The sequence below is a fragment of the Brassica rapa genome, unplaced genomic scaffold, assembly GCF_000309985.2.
Source record: "Brassica rapa cultivar Chiifu-401-42 unplaced genomic scaffold, CAAS_Brap_v3.01 Scaffold0587, whole genome shotgun sequence".
Lineage (NCBI taxonomy): Eukaryota > Viridiplantae > Streptophyta > Magnoliopsida > Brassicales > Brassicaceae > Brassica > Brassica rapa.
This window is the reverse complement of record NW_022610527.1, coordinates 1-16,285: the sequence shown is the minus strand read 5'-3', so window position 1 is coordinate 16,285 and position 16,285 is coordinate 1. Positions and strand designations below refer to the sequence as shown.

At 41.5% G+C, this 16,285-nt stretch overlaps 1 protein-coding gene across 1 annotated transcript; it reads right to left on the bottom strand.

Annotated features, from left to right (window-relative positions):
- Positions 1-263: 263 nt before the first annotated feature.
- On the bottom strand, positions 264-13,250 carry LOC117130602. The gene is made up of 2 exons (XM_033283371.1): positions 11,982-13,250; positions 264-484 (listed from the first exon to the last, which is right to left on the bottom strand). Exon 1 carries the CDS (start codon positions 13,238-13,240, stop codon positions 12,188-12,190), a length of 1,053 nt encoding a protein of 350 aa, XP_033139262.1. The 5' UTR covers positions 13,241-13,250; the 3' UTR covers positions 264-484; positions 11,982-12,187.
- Positions 13,251-16,285: the final 3,035 nt, after the last annotated feature.

Below are 16,285 nucleotides of genomic sequence, written 5' to 3'. Positions count from 1 at the left end.
TAAAAAAAAGAATAGGAAGGTTAGAGCAGAGAGATCTTTTAACATCACCAGACTTGGCATAGAAGTTTAGTTGCTTTGTTGAATCAGCGGGTAGATCAATCTCTTTCTTCTTTTGTAGTTGGAGCTGATCAACCTGAACTTCCTTAGGAGTCATAGGCACAAGAACTGTCTTTCTCCCTTTAAACTCAAAGGTGTGCTTGTTGGCATACCCATCATGTATCACACGTCTATCTGATTGCCACGGCCTTCCAAGGAGAATGTGTCCAGCTTCCATAGGCAACACATCACATAGAATCTCATCTTCATATTTACCAATGGCTAAAGGAACTACAACCTGAGTAGAGACTCTCATCTCGCCCTCTTCATTGAGCCATTGGAGCCTATATGGTTTAGGATGCTTCTGGACCCTCAAACCCAACTTTTTAACCATAGTCTCACTCGCAACGTTGACACAACTGCCTCCATCCACAATAAGACTACAGACCTTTCCTTGTACTAGATGTTGAGATGAGGTAATAAAGAGAGGAGACATTGATAGAGAAAGAGGATTGAGGCATACAGTAACTTTGGAGTTTTACCACAGTAACTTTAGTTTTACTGTGGTAACTCAGTTAAAGCTTGGAAAGTGATCTTGCTTCACTTTGGAGAGTTACCCACGACCAAGGAGCTCTTGGATAAGGAAGGAGCAGTCTGGATAAGGTTTCCTCAAGCTAGAGAGGCTGGAGACAGGCTGTAAAGTAGACAGCATCTAGTAAAAGATGCCAAAGGGATCAAGCATGTGAAGACTCCCATTGGATGCTTTTGGATGGCTCTCTTTGACTACACATGCTCTGAATCTCTTTCTTATCTTATGGATTTCGAAATGTATTGTCTCTCTCACATAAATATGTTGTAAACCTCATCTTTAATGATTAATGGAGTTTTGAGTCTCTCTCTTTATTCTCTCACTAAAATCTCTTAATCTCTTTAATCTTTTCATCTGATTATCTCTGATTATTTGAATCATGCTCTAATACACAAAAGTGTATATGGTATCAGAGCCAGGTTGGCAAAAAGGGGGTGAGTGTGATTTCTTTTTCTCAAAATCAGAGTGTTCTTGAGTGTTCTTGAGTGTTCTTGGGATTATTGAGGTTTCTGGGTATGTGTGTTGTCTATTCTTTTGTGGCTGGGTTTATTTGAGATTCTCTGGTGGAAACATGGATATGAAGCACGAATCTAGTGGAGCAGTGAAGATTCAAGAAGAAAACAAGTGGGTTTGGCCAAGATGGGTAAAGACAGCTTTGGGAAGCTGTGAGATTTGGAGTAATCAAGTAAAGGGAGAACCTTTAATGGAGAGAGCTGCTGATGGGGGTCAGACAGCAAGGTTGAAATGTGAAGATCAGTTGAGTCTTGAAGAAAGTATATCTCTTGAGAAGAATGAAGATGTTTATGAGAACAAGATCAATCTAAGGAGGATGTATGAAGTCAGGAAGATGATCTGTGAGTTGAAACAAGGGAAAGAAGGTTTCAATCAGCATGTGAAGAAGCTGAGATGTTTGTGGTCGGAGTTACAAAGCTTGAGACCAAGAAGTTGTGATCTGAGAGTGCTAGAAGAGTGGCGAGAGCAAGATGTTGTCTTCAGCCTCCTTGCAAGCTTGGATTCATCTTATGGCTGGTTGGTAAAGCTTATTCTCAAGGAAGAGAAGCTACCCAACATGGAAGAAGTGTGTGTACTTGTTCAGAGGCTTCATCAAGTGATGGAAGAGAACAAAGAGATAACTTGGAGTAAGGAGGGTGCTAAAAGGAAGAAGGGAAGGCTGAGACGACGTTCTAAGGCTCAGATCAGAAGAGGAAGGTGTTGGAAGAGAAGCATACTGTCTGGTTATCAAGGTAGCTATGGTACTATGAAGATGGGCAGAGTAGAAGCACAACAGATTCTTATGGGAGAGTGTTCTTACTCAGCTTACATGGGAGAATCTGTAGAGAGCAGTGGGGTTATGAGGAAGCTAGAGACCAAAGGAGCGGATGAGCGTGTCACAAAGGAGGAATGGGATGAGTTTGTCAAGTATGTGTATGCTTTGGCTACGACCCGGAGACAGGGTGCTCCTGCCAAAGCATCCACATCCAACAAACCCATCATTGTTGATTCTGGAGCAAGTCATCACATGATTAGTGACAGAAGCTTAATGAGTGATGTAAAGAAAGCTACTGGGGGTGTGATGATAGCTAATGGTGATAGGATTCCTATAGAAGGAGTTGGAAAGCTCAAGCTATTTGATAAAGACTCAGATGCCTTCTACATGCCACAGTTTGCTTCAAATCTACTATCTGTAAGGAAAGCCACAATTGATCTTGGCTGTCAAGTAGTATTCAGGCCAGATGATGTTGAGTTCCAAGATTTGAAGACTGGAAGGGTCATTGGGAGAGGAGACAGCAAGAATAATCTATACCAGCTCCAATTGGCTAAGATTTCTAAACCCTTTGATTCTATGTGTTTGAGTAGTACTTATGAGAAGATTGATAGTATTACTTGGCATGCTAGATTGGGTCATCCTCATGCTCGTGCTATTGAATTGATAATTCCTAATATGTCATTTAATCACTTGGAGTGTGAAGCATGCATATTAGGAAAGCATTGTAGGACTGTTTTTCCAACATCAGAAACTACTTATGAGCATTGCTTTGATCTAGTTCATTCAGATGTGTGGACTGCTCCTTGTTTGTCTAGAGATAGCCAGAAGTACTTTGTGACATTCATTGATGAGAAGTCTAAGTATACTTGGCTTACATTGCTTCCATCTAAAGATAGGGTGCTAGAAGCATTTATGAACTTCCAAGCATATGTATCTAATCAATACAATGCTACTGTGAAGGTACTGAGATCAGATAATGGAGGTGAATACATCAGCAATGCCTTCAAGAGTCATCTAGCCAAGCATGGGATTGTGCATCAGACTAGCTGTCCTTATACACCACAGCAGAATGGTGTAGCTGAGAGGAAGAACAGGCACTTGATGGAGGTTGCTAGATCAATGATGTTTCATGCAAATGTCCCAAAACGTTTTTGGAGTGATGCTGTGCAGACTGCTTGCTATCTCATCAACCGGGTTCCAACCAAGATATTGAAGAATCTGTCTCCATTTGAAGTGTTGAACAAGAGCAAACCTGTCATTGATCACCTACGTGTCTTTGGGTGTGTGTGCTATGTCATGGTTCCAGGAGAGCAGAGAAACAAGCTGGAGGCAAAGAGTACTAAGGCTATGTTCATTGGTTACTCTATCACTCAGAAAGGGTACAAGTGCTATGATCCTGAAGCAAGGAGAGTGATGGTATCTAGAGAAGTGAAGTTTGTTGAAACAAAAGGTTATTATGAAGAAAAGGAGTGGGAAAATCTGAAGGATTTGTCTCAAGCTCCATCTGATAAGGCAACAATACTGAGAGTGTTGTTGGAGAAGCTCGGGATAGGGTTGTCCCAGGATCAGGAACCCGGCAGGAGAGAGTCTTCCAATCAGACTGGTGGAGCTGGAAGAACAACTCTTCTTGATCATGAGAGGGGGAATGGAACTGAATCTGGTGAGCAAGAGCAAAACCAAGAGGATTCAGGTCTTCATGATCAAGTTGAGAACAATGTTCAGTCTAGTGGAGAAGTGGATGAGGTTCAGTCCAGTGGAGAAGTAGATGAGGTTCAGTCTAGTGGAGAAGAACATGTCGGACCGGCCAGTTCAGAAGAAGAGCAAGTGGAGCCGGCTAGTGTGCAAACTGAAGATCAGGTGCAAGCTTTGAGGAGGAGCACAAGGATAAAGAGGGATCCTTCCAACTGGGTAAACACGAGAGTGTACTACAATGCCCAGGCTGTGGAGCATCCTTCCAAGCCGTGTGTTCCTTTGCTGAGTTTCCAGAGGAGCATTATGCCTTTATGATTAGTCTGGATGAGAGTTATGTGCCAAGGACTTATGAAGAAGCTATGTTAGACAAGGAATGGAAAGAATCAGTGGGAGCTGAAGCAGGTGCTATGATCAAGAATGATACATGGTGTGAGAGTGAGCTGCCTAAGGGAAAGAAGGCTGTATCTAGTAGATGGATCTTCACAATCAAGTATCTAGCAAATGGACAGATTGATAGGAAGAAGACCAGACTGGTTGCAAGAGGATTTACACAAACCTATGGAGAGGATTACATTGATACCTTTGCACCAGTAGCTAAGCTGCACACAGTTCGGATTGTGTTGTCCATTGCAACAAACTTGGAGTGGGATTTGTGGCAGATGGATGTGAAGAATGCTTTCTTACAAGGTGAGCTAGAAGATGAGGTATACATGCTTCCTCCTCCTGGTCTTGAGCATCTAGTAAAACCAGGAAATGTTTTGAGATTGAAGAAGGCAATATATGGGCTGAAGCAGTCTCCTAGAGCTTGGTACAGAAAGCTGAGTACAACTCTCAATGGGAGAGGATTCAGGAAGTCTGAACTGGATCATACACTCTTCACTTTGGTTACTCCATCAGGGATCATTGTGATACTGGTATATGTGGATGATTTGATTATCACAGGGAGTGATAAGGCTGGGATTAAAGCCACTAAAGAGTTCCTCAAGTCTGTGTTTGATATCAAAGACTTGGGAGAGATGAAGTATTTCTTGGGGATTGAGATATGCAGATCCAAGGAGGGTTTGTTTATGTGTCAAAGGAAGTATACAATGGATATGTTGAAGGAGACTGATGTACTTGGAGGAAAGGTAGCCAAGACACCTCTTGAAGAGGGGTATAAGGTCTTACGTGAGGGGGAGGTTGAAGAGAACCAGTTGTTTGAGGATGCTAAGCTGTATAGGAAGATGGTTGGCAAGCTGATCTACTTGACTATTACCAGGCCAGATATATGCTTTGCTGTGAATCAAGTGAGTCAACATATGCAGGCGCCAAAGGTCCATCACTGGAAGATGGTTGATAGGATACTGAGGTATTTGAGTGGGACGGCTGGACAAGGAGTTTGGATGGGCTGTAATGGCAGTACAGAAGTGGTTGGGTATTGTGATGCTGATTGGGCAGGAGATAGAGTGGACAGGAGATCAACTACTGGGTATTGTACATTCATTGGAGGGAACTTGGTTACTTGGAAGAGTAAGAAGCAGAAGGTTATCTCTTGTTCAAGTGCTGAAGCTGAGTATAGAGCCATGTTGAAGCTGACAAACGAGTTGGTGTGGATCAAGGGGATCTTGAAGCATCTAGAGATTGAGCAGAGTGCTCCTATGACTATGCATTGTGACAATCAAGCAGCTATCCACATTGCCTCCAACTCAGTGTTTCATGAGAGAACAAAGCACATAGAGGTGGATTGTCATAAGGTGAGGCAGATGATTATCCTAGGAGTGATTCTGCCATGTTATACAAGAAGTGAAGATCAGCTTGCAGATGTGTTTACCAAGGCAGCGAGATTGAAGACAATGGAGTCCATACTATCCAGGCTTGGACTCATTGATCTTACTCCCAGGAGCTGAGCCCCTTAACCATGGAGTCTCCACTCTTTTTCCCTCATCAAAGTTTTATCCCAATGGGTTTTCTTTGGTGAGGTTTTTAATGAGGGAGGTCTTCATGGTTTCCAAGCTTGACTTGTTCCACATGGTCAAGCTTGAGGGGAGTGTTGAGATGAGGTAATAAAGAGAGGAGACATTGATAGAGAAAGAGGATTGAGGCATACAGTAACTTTGGAGTTTTACCACAGTAACTTTAGTTTTACTGTGGTAACTCAGTTAAAGCTTGGAAAGTGATCTTGCTTCACTTTGGAGAGTTACCCACGACCAAGGAGCTCTTGGATAAGGAAGGAGCAGTCTGGATAAGGTTTCCTCAAGCTAGAGAGGCTGGAGACAGGCTGTAAAGTAGACAGCATCTAGTAAAAGATGCCAAAGGGATCAAGCATGTGAAGACTCCCATTGGATGCTTTTGGATGGCTCTCTTTGACTACACATGCTCTGAATCTCTTTCTTATCTTATGGATTTCGAAATGTATTGTCTCTCTCACATAAATATGTTGTAAACCTCATCTTTAATGATTAATGGAGTTTTGAGTCTCTCTCTTTATTCTCTCACTAAAATCTCTTAATCTCTTTAATCTTTTCATCTGATTATCTCTGATTATTTGAATCATGCTCTAATACACAAAAGTGTATACTAGACATCTAGTATAGAAGAGATTCTCTCTTTGCTCCATCTCTTCGGTCTTGCTTTGAAGACTCAAGGTTCTTCTAGCAACTAGCAACCTTCCAGCGACCGGGTTGGCAACATACTCCTCTTCTGAACTGTGATCTTCTTCGGCCTCTGTCTCCTCATCAGTAGATTCATATTCTCCATTGTCATGAAGGATCATCACACGTTTGTTGGTGCATTCATTAGCGTAGTGTCCTCTTCCTTGGCACTTAAAACACTTAACATCTCTTGATCTTGTAGTAGAGGCTTCAGCTTTCCCTTTATCCTTGCTGAGGGAACTAGTAGGTTTTTCCTCATCCTTTTGATATGACTTGCTCTCTTTCTGGTGACTTGGCTTATCTTCTTTAGCACCTTGATATCTAGTTCCATAGTTGCCTCGGGAGTGACCTTTTCTCTTTACTTGTTGTTCCACTAGAATGGCTTTGTGTAGCATCTCCTCCATCTCCAAGTAGTGTTGCATCTCCACACTGTCTTGTATCTCACGGTTGAGTCCTCCAAGAAACCGTGCCATAGTAGCTTCTCTATCGTCAGATATGCAAGCTCTTAACATCAACAACTCCATCTCCTGATAGTATTCTTCGACTGTCCGTGAGCCTTGCGTGAGTTTTCTTAGCTTCTGATGGAGATCCCGGTGGTAATGGCTGGGCACAAATCTCTTGCGCATGAGAGCCTTCATTTCTGCCCAAGTCTCAACAGGAAATTCCCCATTGCGCCTTCTATTGGTGACTAGTTGATCCCACCAACTCAAAGCATAATCATAGAACTCAGTAACAGCAATTTGAATCTTCTTAGCTTCTGAATAACGCCGACAATTGAAGACTAGATCAATCTTCTTCTCCCATTCTAGATAAGCATCAGGATCGGTTTTGCCATGGAAAGGAGGTATCTTGATCTTAACTCCAGCAAGCTCATCTCTTTGATACCTACGCCCTTCATGGTCACGTCTAGATCTTCTACTGCTGTGTCTAGAGGAAGAGCTATGTCTAGAAGCCGAGCTGTGCCGTGCCCTATCTCTTTCATAAAAGTTATCAGTTTCTTGTGAACCAGCATGCTCTTGTCGTTCACGTCCATTCCTCCTAGGTGCTTGCTGATGATCAGTCGTTTGGTCTTGTCTACCAGGGGCTCTCTGATCGTATCTCTCATCCAGCAACTTTACCAAGTCTTCCATTACTTGTTTGATGATAGCTTCTTGTAGGAGTTTGTTTCTTCTCATATACGTTGCATCATCTTCTTCAGTTCCCATTGTTTTCTGTTACACACAAAAGACTGAAACAAGTAAGTAGTTCCACGGGCAATTTGATTTATGATTCGAGATTCAATGAAAGAAACAATCGGAAACAATCAAACAAATCTCAAGCAACGCGGCAAATCAATACCGTGATCAACAAGTATGGAATTCAAATCGATTTTATTGACACAATCAACTCAGATTTATCAGAAACGGATTCGAGATTCAACAGGTGATGGTTTGAGATTAAACAAAACTTGATCTACGGTTCTAGTAACAGATCGAATAACACGAACACAAGGAACTTTCGGATCAAGCAATCTAGTAACGTAATCGACAAGAATGTGAAAAGTTTTGTTCAAAACTTGATCAGAATCCTCAGATCTATCAATTTTGAACCACGAAACAATAGATCTATCAATTCTATCAATGATACTAATCAGATCGAGTGAGAAACAACACGCAAATCCCAAATGATCAATGATATAAAACGATAACGAATAGATCTTATGAACAAACAAAAGAGAAATCGAAACTCCCCTTCCAGAGTGCTCTGATACCACTTGATGAACTCCTAGGATGCGTCTCTGGATGGATCGGGATAGATCCTTGCATAAACGAGTCAAGGACTCAAGTTTATCAAGGTTTGTGGATCGATTGGTGACACAAGAGGCTGCGGAAAGGCTCCTTGATACTCCTAGGCTATAGATCGGATATGACACACCAACTAAGGCCCTTAACACTGGATACTACACACCAGTAGACTGGATATTACACACCAGACACTTCAACAACTCGCAAGGCAAGAGAGAAGACACCAAAAAGGTTTTAAATAAAAGATAACTTAGATTAGAATGAGGGTTTGTGATACACTTAAATAGAGAGATCCTTGTACATGCACAAGGTCTCGAAAACATAAGAAAACATAAAGGAAAAGGCTCCACACGGTTTCAAATTAATAACACAACACTTAGACTAAAACATAATATAAGATAGATGATGAAGTCGGTCCAAGATGCCTTAGGCCGAGTTGCATCCAAGATACATCAACTAGGAATGTGTAAGTGAACTTGATACCTCATTAAAAACCTTGATTAGAAAACCCATTGGGACAAAACTAATCAAGGGAAAAAGAGTATACCAAGCCACTTGCCTAGATGATGATCAGCTTGATGATAAGATCACCTGAATGGTGATGAGTGTGTCTTGGTGGCTCAAGCTTCTACCAAGACAGTCTTCTTGCTCCTTAGAGATCTTCAGTATGTTTCCAACAGCTTCCTTGAGTCTCCTTGTCATGGCACGAGTTATGGGACCTGTGGGAATGGCTAGGACATCTTCTTCTTCAGCTAGTGTATCTTCAGTCTCTCCTTCTCCATCTTTATCAACTAGCTGGTCCATGATCATATCATCCCCTCCCACTTGAAAAGGATTTGTCCTCAAATCTGGCTCATCTGCAATAAAAGGGATCAAGTCAGTAACATTGAAGCTATTACTCACATCATACTTACCTCGCAAATCCAGCTTGTAGGCATTGTTGCTGATCTTCCTTATGACCTCAAAAGGTCCATCAATCCGCGGCATTAGCTTGGACTTCCTTTCATTTGGAAACCTCTCTTTCCTTAGGTGAATCCAGACCTGATCACCCACTTCAAAGACCATCTCACGCCTTCCTTTGTTGGCATGCTTAACATATTGTTTGGTTTTCGCCTCAATATTGAGCCTAGCCTGCTCGTGGAGTTGCTTCACCATCTCTGCCTTCTTTTTGCCATCAAAGCTGACCCTTTCACACTCAGGTAAAGGGATTAAATCCAAAGGAGAGTTGGGATTGAACCCATAAACAATTTCAAAAGGAGAAAACTTAGAAGTAGAATGCACAGCATGATTGTATGCAAATTCACAATGAGGCAAATAGTCTTCCCATGATTTCAAGTTTTTCTTTATGAATGCACGCAAGAGTGTTCCAAGAGTCCTATTAACTACTTCAGTCTGTCCATCAGTTTGTGGATGACAAGTAGTAGAAAACAAGAGTTTAGTACCTAGCTTAGACCAAAGAGTCTTCCAAAAATAACTAAGAAACTTAGTATCTCTATCAGAAACAATAGTCTTAGGCATGCCATGTATGCGCACAATCTCTTTAAAGAACAAGTTAGCAATATGCAATGCATCATCAGTTTTGTGACAAGCTATGAAATGTGCCATCTTTGAGAACCTATCCACAACTACAAAGATAAATCCTTTCCAGTCCTAGTTCTAGGCAAGCCAACAATGAAATCCATAGATATGTCATTCCAAGGATGATAAGGTATAGGGAGAGGAGTATACAAACCGTGAGACTGAACCTTAGACTTAGCTTGCTTGCAAGTTGCACATCTCTCACATAGTTTCTCCACATCTCTTTTCATCCGAGGCCAAAAGAAGTGATCCTGCAAAGTTTTAAGAGTCTTTGCAACACCAAAGTGTCCCATGAGACTTCCTCCATGAGATTCCCTAACAAACAAGTCTCTCAAAGAACAGTTAGGCACACACAATCGATTATCATAGAAAAGAAAACCATCATGTCTAAAGTAGTGTCCTACAGCCAATTTCTCACAAGAGTTGTAAGCCTCTCTAAAATCAGGATCATTCTCATACATTCCTTTAATCTGCTCAAATCCTAATAGCTTAGCATCAAGAGTATTCAAGAGAACATACCTTCTGGATAGTGCATCAGCAACTATGTTTTCCTTACCTTGTTTATACTTGATGACATAAGGAAATGTCTCAATGAACTCAACCCACCTTGCGTGTCTCTTGCTGAGCTTGTTCTGTCCTTTGAGGTATTTGAGAGACTCATGATCTGTGTGTATGACGAATTCTTTAGGCCAGAGATAGTGCTGCCAAGTCTGCAAGGCTCTCACCAAGGCATACAGCTCTTTATCATAAGTTGCATAGTTGAGGGTAGCTCCTCCAAGCTTCTCACTGAAGTATGCAATGGGTCTCTTCTCCTGCATCAATACAGCACCAATACCAATTCCTGAGGCATCACATTCTATTTCAAAAGTTTTATGAAAGTCAGGAAGTATAAGAAGAGGGGCATGAGTAAGCTTCTCTTTAAGGCATTGGAAAGCAAGTTCTTGTGCTTCTCCCCACTTGAATCCGACTTCTTTCTTGATTACTTCAGTCAAGGGAGATGCAATGGTGCTGAAGTCTTTCACAAAGCGCCTATAGAAGCCAGCAAGTCCATGGAAGCTTCTTACTTCACTCACGGTCTTAGGGATTGGCCATTCTTGTATAGCCCTTACTTTCTCCGGATCAACTTTAACACCATCTGCACCCACAATAAAACCTAAAAAGACCAAGTTATCTGTGCAGAATGTACATTTCTTAAGATTAGCATAAAGTTTTTCTTTTCTCAACACATCAAGAACAGTCTTAAGATGGTCTATATGCTCTTCTAGACTCTGACTGTAGATTAGGATATCATCAAAGTAAACTACCACAAACAAACCTATAAAGGACCTAAGCACATGGTTCATCAATCTCATGAAAGTACTAGGTGCATTAGTCAATCCAAAGGGCATAACTAACCACTCATATAACCCATGCTTAGTCTTAAAGGCAGTTTTCCACTCATCTCCTTCTTTCATCCTAATCTGATGATATCCACTCTTTAGATCTATCTTAGAAAAGATGCATGAACCATGTAATTCATCAAGCATATCATCTAATCTAGGAATAGGATGGCGATACTTCACTGTTATATTGTTGATTGCTCTACAATCAACACACATGCGCCAGCTTCCATCTTTCTTGGGCACAAGCAGTACTGGAACAGCACAAGGACTCATGCTCTCTCGGATATGCCCTTTCTCCATCAGTTCCTCTACTTGCCTTTGTAGTTCTTTGGTCTCAACCGGATTGGTTCTGTATGCTGGCCTGTTGGGAAGTGTAGAACCAGGCACAAAGTCAATTTGGTGTTCAATCCCTCGCACTGGTGGTAGTCCTTTGGGACTATCTTCTGGAAAAACATCTTGATATTCCTGCAAAAGAGACACAAGTTCACTCGGATACTCCGGTGCAATATCAGTAGTAGTCAAGAGTGATTCCTTATAGATAAACAAAAGAATAGGAAGGTTAGAGCAGAGAGATCTTTTAACATCACCAGACTTGGCATAGAAGTTTAGTTGCTTTGTTGAATCAGCGGGTAGATCAATCTCTTTCTTCTTTTGTAGTTGGAGCTGATCAACCTGAACTTCCTTAGGAGTCATAGGCACAAGAACTGTCTTTCTCCCTTTAAACTCAAAGGTGTGCTTGTTGGCATACCCATCATGTATCACACGTCTATCTGATTGCCACGGCCTTCCAAGGAGAATGTGTCCAGCTTCCATAGGCAACACATCACATAGAATCTCATCTTCATATTTACCAATGGCTAAAGGAACTACAACCTGAGTAGAGACTCTCATCTCGCCCTCTTCATTGAGCCATTGGAGCCTATATGGTTTAGGATGCTTCTGGACCCTCAAACCCAACTTTTTAACCATAGTCTCACTCGCAACGTTGACACAACTGCCTCCATCCACAATAAGACTACAGACCTTTCCTTGTACTAGACATCTAGTATAGAAGAGATTCTCTCTTTGCTCCATCTCTTCGGTCTTGCTTTGAAGACTCAAGGTTCTTCTAGCAACTAGCAACCTTCCAGCGACCGGGTTGGCAACATACTCCTCTTCTGAACTGTGATCTTCTTCGGCCTCTGTCTCCTCATCAGTAGATTCATATTCTCCATTGTCATGAAGGATCATCACACGTTTGTTGGTGCATTCATTAGCGTAGTGTCCTCTTCCTTGGCACTTAAACACTTAACATCTCTTGATCTTGTAGTAGAGGCTTCAGCTTTCCCTTTATCCTTGCTGAGGGAACTAGTAGGTTTTTCCTCATCCTTTTGATATGACTTGCTCTCTTTCTGGTGACTTGGCTTATCTTCTTTAGCACCTTGATATCTAGTTCCATAGTTGCCTCGGGAGTGACCTTTTCTCTTTACTTGTTGTTCCACTAGAATGGCTTTGTGTAGCATCTCCTCCATCTCCAAGTAGTGTTGCATCTCCACACTGTCTTGTATCTCACGGTTGAGTCCTCTAAGAAACCGTGCCATAGTAGCTTCTCTATCCTCAGATATGCAAGCTCTTAACATCAACAACTCCATCTCCTGATAGTATTCTTCGACTGTCCGTGAGCCTTGCGTGAGTTTTCTTAGCTTCTGATGGAGATCCCGGTGGTAATGGCTGGGCACAAATCTCTTGCGCATGAGAGCCTTCATTTCTGCCCAAGTCTCAACAGGAAATTCCCCATTGCGCCTTCTATTGGTGACTAGTTGATCCCACCAACTCAAAGCATAATCATAGAACTCAGTAACAGCAATTTGAATCTTCTTAGCTTCTGAATAACGCCGACAATTGAAGACTAGATCAATCTTCTTCTCCCATTCTAGATAAGCATCAGGATCGGTTTTGCCATGGAAAGGAGGTATCTTGATCTTAACTCCAGCAAGCTCATCTCTTTGATACCTACGCCCTTCATGGTCACGTCTAGATCTTCTACTGCTGTGTCTAGAGGAAGAGCTATGTCTAGAAGCCGAGCTGTGCCGTGCCCTATCTCTTTCATAAAAGTTATCAGTTTCTTGTGAACCAGCATGCTCTTGTCGTTCACGTCCATTCCTCCTAGGTGCTTGCTGATGATCAGTCGTTTGGTCTTTTCTACCAGGGGCTCTCTGATCGTATCTCTCATCCAGCAACTTTACCAAGTCTTCCATTACTTGTTTGGTGATAGCTTCTTGTAGGAGTTTGTTTCTTCTCATATACGTTGCATCATCTTCTTCAGTTCCCATTGTTTTCTGTTACACACACAAAAGACTGAAACAAGTAAGTAGTTCCACGGGCAATTTGATTTATGATTCGAGATTCAATGAAAGAAACAATCGGAAACAATCAAACAAATCTCAAGCAACGCGGCAAATCAATACCGTGATCAACAAGTAAGGAATTCAAATCAATTTTATTGACACAATCAACTCAGATTTATCAGAAACGGATTCGAGATTCAACAGGTGATGGTTTGAGATTAAACAAAACTTGATCTACGGTTCTAGTAACAGATCGAATCACACGAACACAAGGAACTTTCGGATCAAGCAATCTAGTAACGTAATCGACAAGAATGTGAAAAGTTTTGTTCAAAACTTGATCAGAATCCTCAGATCTATCAATTTTGAACCACGAAACAATAGATCTATCAATTCTATCAATGATACTAATCAGATCGAGTGAGAAACAACACGCAAATCCCAAATGATCAATGATATAAAACGATAACGAATAGATCTTATGAACAAACAAAAGAGAAATCGAAACTCCCCTTCCAGAGTGCTCTGATACCACTTGATGAACTCCTAGGATGCGTCTCTGGATGGATCGGGATAGATCCTTGCATAAACGAGTCAAGGACTCAAGTTTATCAAGGTTTGTGGATCGATTGGTGACACAAGAGGCTGCGGAAAGGCTCCTTGATACTCCTAGGCTATAGATCGGATATGACACACCAACTAAGGCCCTTAACACTGGATACTACACACCAGTAGACTGGATATTACACACCAGACACTTCAACAACTCGCAAAGGCAAGAGAGAAGACACCAAAAAGGTTTTAAATAAAAGATAACTTAGATTAGAATGAGGGTTTGTGATACACTTAAAGAGAGAGATCCTTGTACATGCACAAGGTCTCGAAAACATAAGAAAACATAAAGGAAAAGGCTCCACACGGTTTCAAATTAATAACACAACACTTAGACTAAAACATAATAATAAGATAGAGATGAAGAAGTCGGTCCAAGATGCCTTAGGCCGAGTTGCATCCAAGATACATCAACTAGGAATGTGTAAGTGAACTTGATACCTCATTAAAAACCTGATTAGAAAACCCATTGGGACAAAACTAATCAAGGGAAAAAGAGTATACCAAGCCACTTGCCTAGATGATGATCAGCTTGATGATAAGATCACCTGAATGGTGATGAGTGTGTCTTGGTGGCTCAAGCTTCTACCAAGACAGTCTTCTTGCTCCTTAGAGATCTTCAGTATGTTTCCAACAGCTTCCTTGAGTCTCCTTGTCATGGCACGAGTTATGGGACCTGTGGGAATGGCTAGGACATCTTCTTCTTCAGCTAGTGTATCTTCAGTCTCTCCTTCTCCATCTTTATCAACTAGCTGGTCCATGATCATATCACCTTTGTAGGCATCCTGTTGATTAGATAGCACGCAGTAGATACAGCATCACTCCAGAATCTCTTAGGTACATTAGCTTGGAACATCAGTGACCGAGCCACTTCCATCAAGTGCCTGTTCTTCCTCTCAGCTACACCATTCTGTTGTGGGTGTAGGGACAGCTTGTTTGATGAAGGATTCCATGGTGATCTAGATGACTCTTGAACGCATAGCTTGTGTACTCCTCCTCCATTATCTGATCTCAAAATTTTAATCCTAGCATGGTAATGGTTAGTCACATAAGCTTGAAAGTTCTTGAATGCATCTATCACCTATCTTTGATGGAATGAGTGTTAACCAGGTGTATTTAATTTTTCATCAATGAATGTGACAAAATACTTATGATTATCTCTAGAAAAACTAGGTGCAGTCCACACATCAGTATGAATCAAATCAAAGCAGTTTTCATAGACAGTAGATGTTCTTGGAAACACATTCTTACAATGCTTGCCTAAAATGCAAGCCTCACACTTTATTATTCCAAAACCACACCTGGTAACATCAAGTTTAAAGCCCTCTCATGGGGATGACCTAATCTAGCATGCCACAATGCATTTTTATTTAAACTAGAAGCAGAAGTAAATGAGCAGTTATAATTGGAAACAGGATCAAGCTTCTCAAGCATGTATAAGTCTCCCTTTGTAACTCCTTTTCCAATCAATTGGCTGCTCTCAATATCCTGAAACTTCACATCATTAGGACTGAATATAACATTGCAATTCAAATCAGTAGTGCATTTCTTAACTGAAAGAAGGTTTGATGTGAATTCCGGAATATAAAAAGCTCTAGTGTTCTTATCAAAAAGTTTTAAGTTTCCTATTCCCTTAATAGGTATCTTATCTCCATTGGCAATCATCACACATCCATTAGTAGGTTCTATATCTTTAATCAGGTTGGTGTCACTAATCATATGATGAGATGCACCTGAATCTATAATCAATGGTTTGGATGTATTGCTAGCACTATGGCAGATAATTTTGTGATCTATATGCATTCATCCTAGCATTTCTATCAATGCAATGCTCAATTCCAGTCTTACTATCAATCCTAGCAATCTCAGCCACATTAGGAGTCATTTCTATAGTTCTAGCAATCATAGAAGAGCACCAAATGAATACCCATGAATGTTACATTATCCTTGAGCATTTGATGAGTGCATCCATCTCGGATCTCCTGATGAAGTCTTGATCATTGCCTCGGGGTTGATAGCTCCAGTGTAGGTCACCAAGCTTTTCCATCTCCGTTTCCTTCACGGTTCTCCCCTTCAGCTCCCCGGTTGGGATGCCCCTGCTCCGCGTGATCCTCAGTCATGTGAGCTTTTGCCTCTCTCTCCTTCATGAACTTAGCCGGCTTCAAAGTGGGATGGGAGTATCCAGCACTGACTCTTCTTGTGTCCATGCTTCTTGCAGTGATCACAGTTCCCATTGAACTTCCTATCCTCATACTTGTTGTAACCAGCTTTGTTGGCTTGTGGAGGCTCTTCCCGGTCTGGTTGCACAGCATTTGCAAGAGGAAGTCTCCCTTGCCTCAAACAAACCCATTGAGCCCTGCTCCTTCTGTATCTTAGCGCACACCTCTT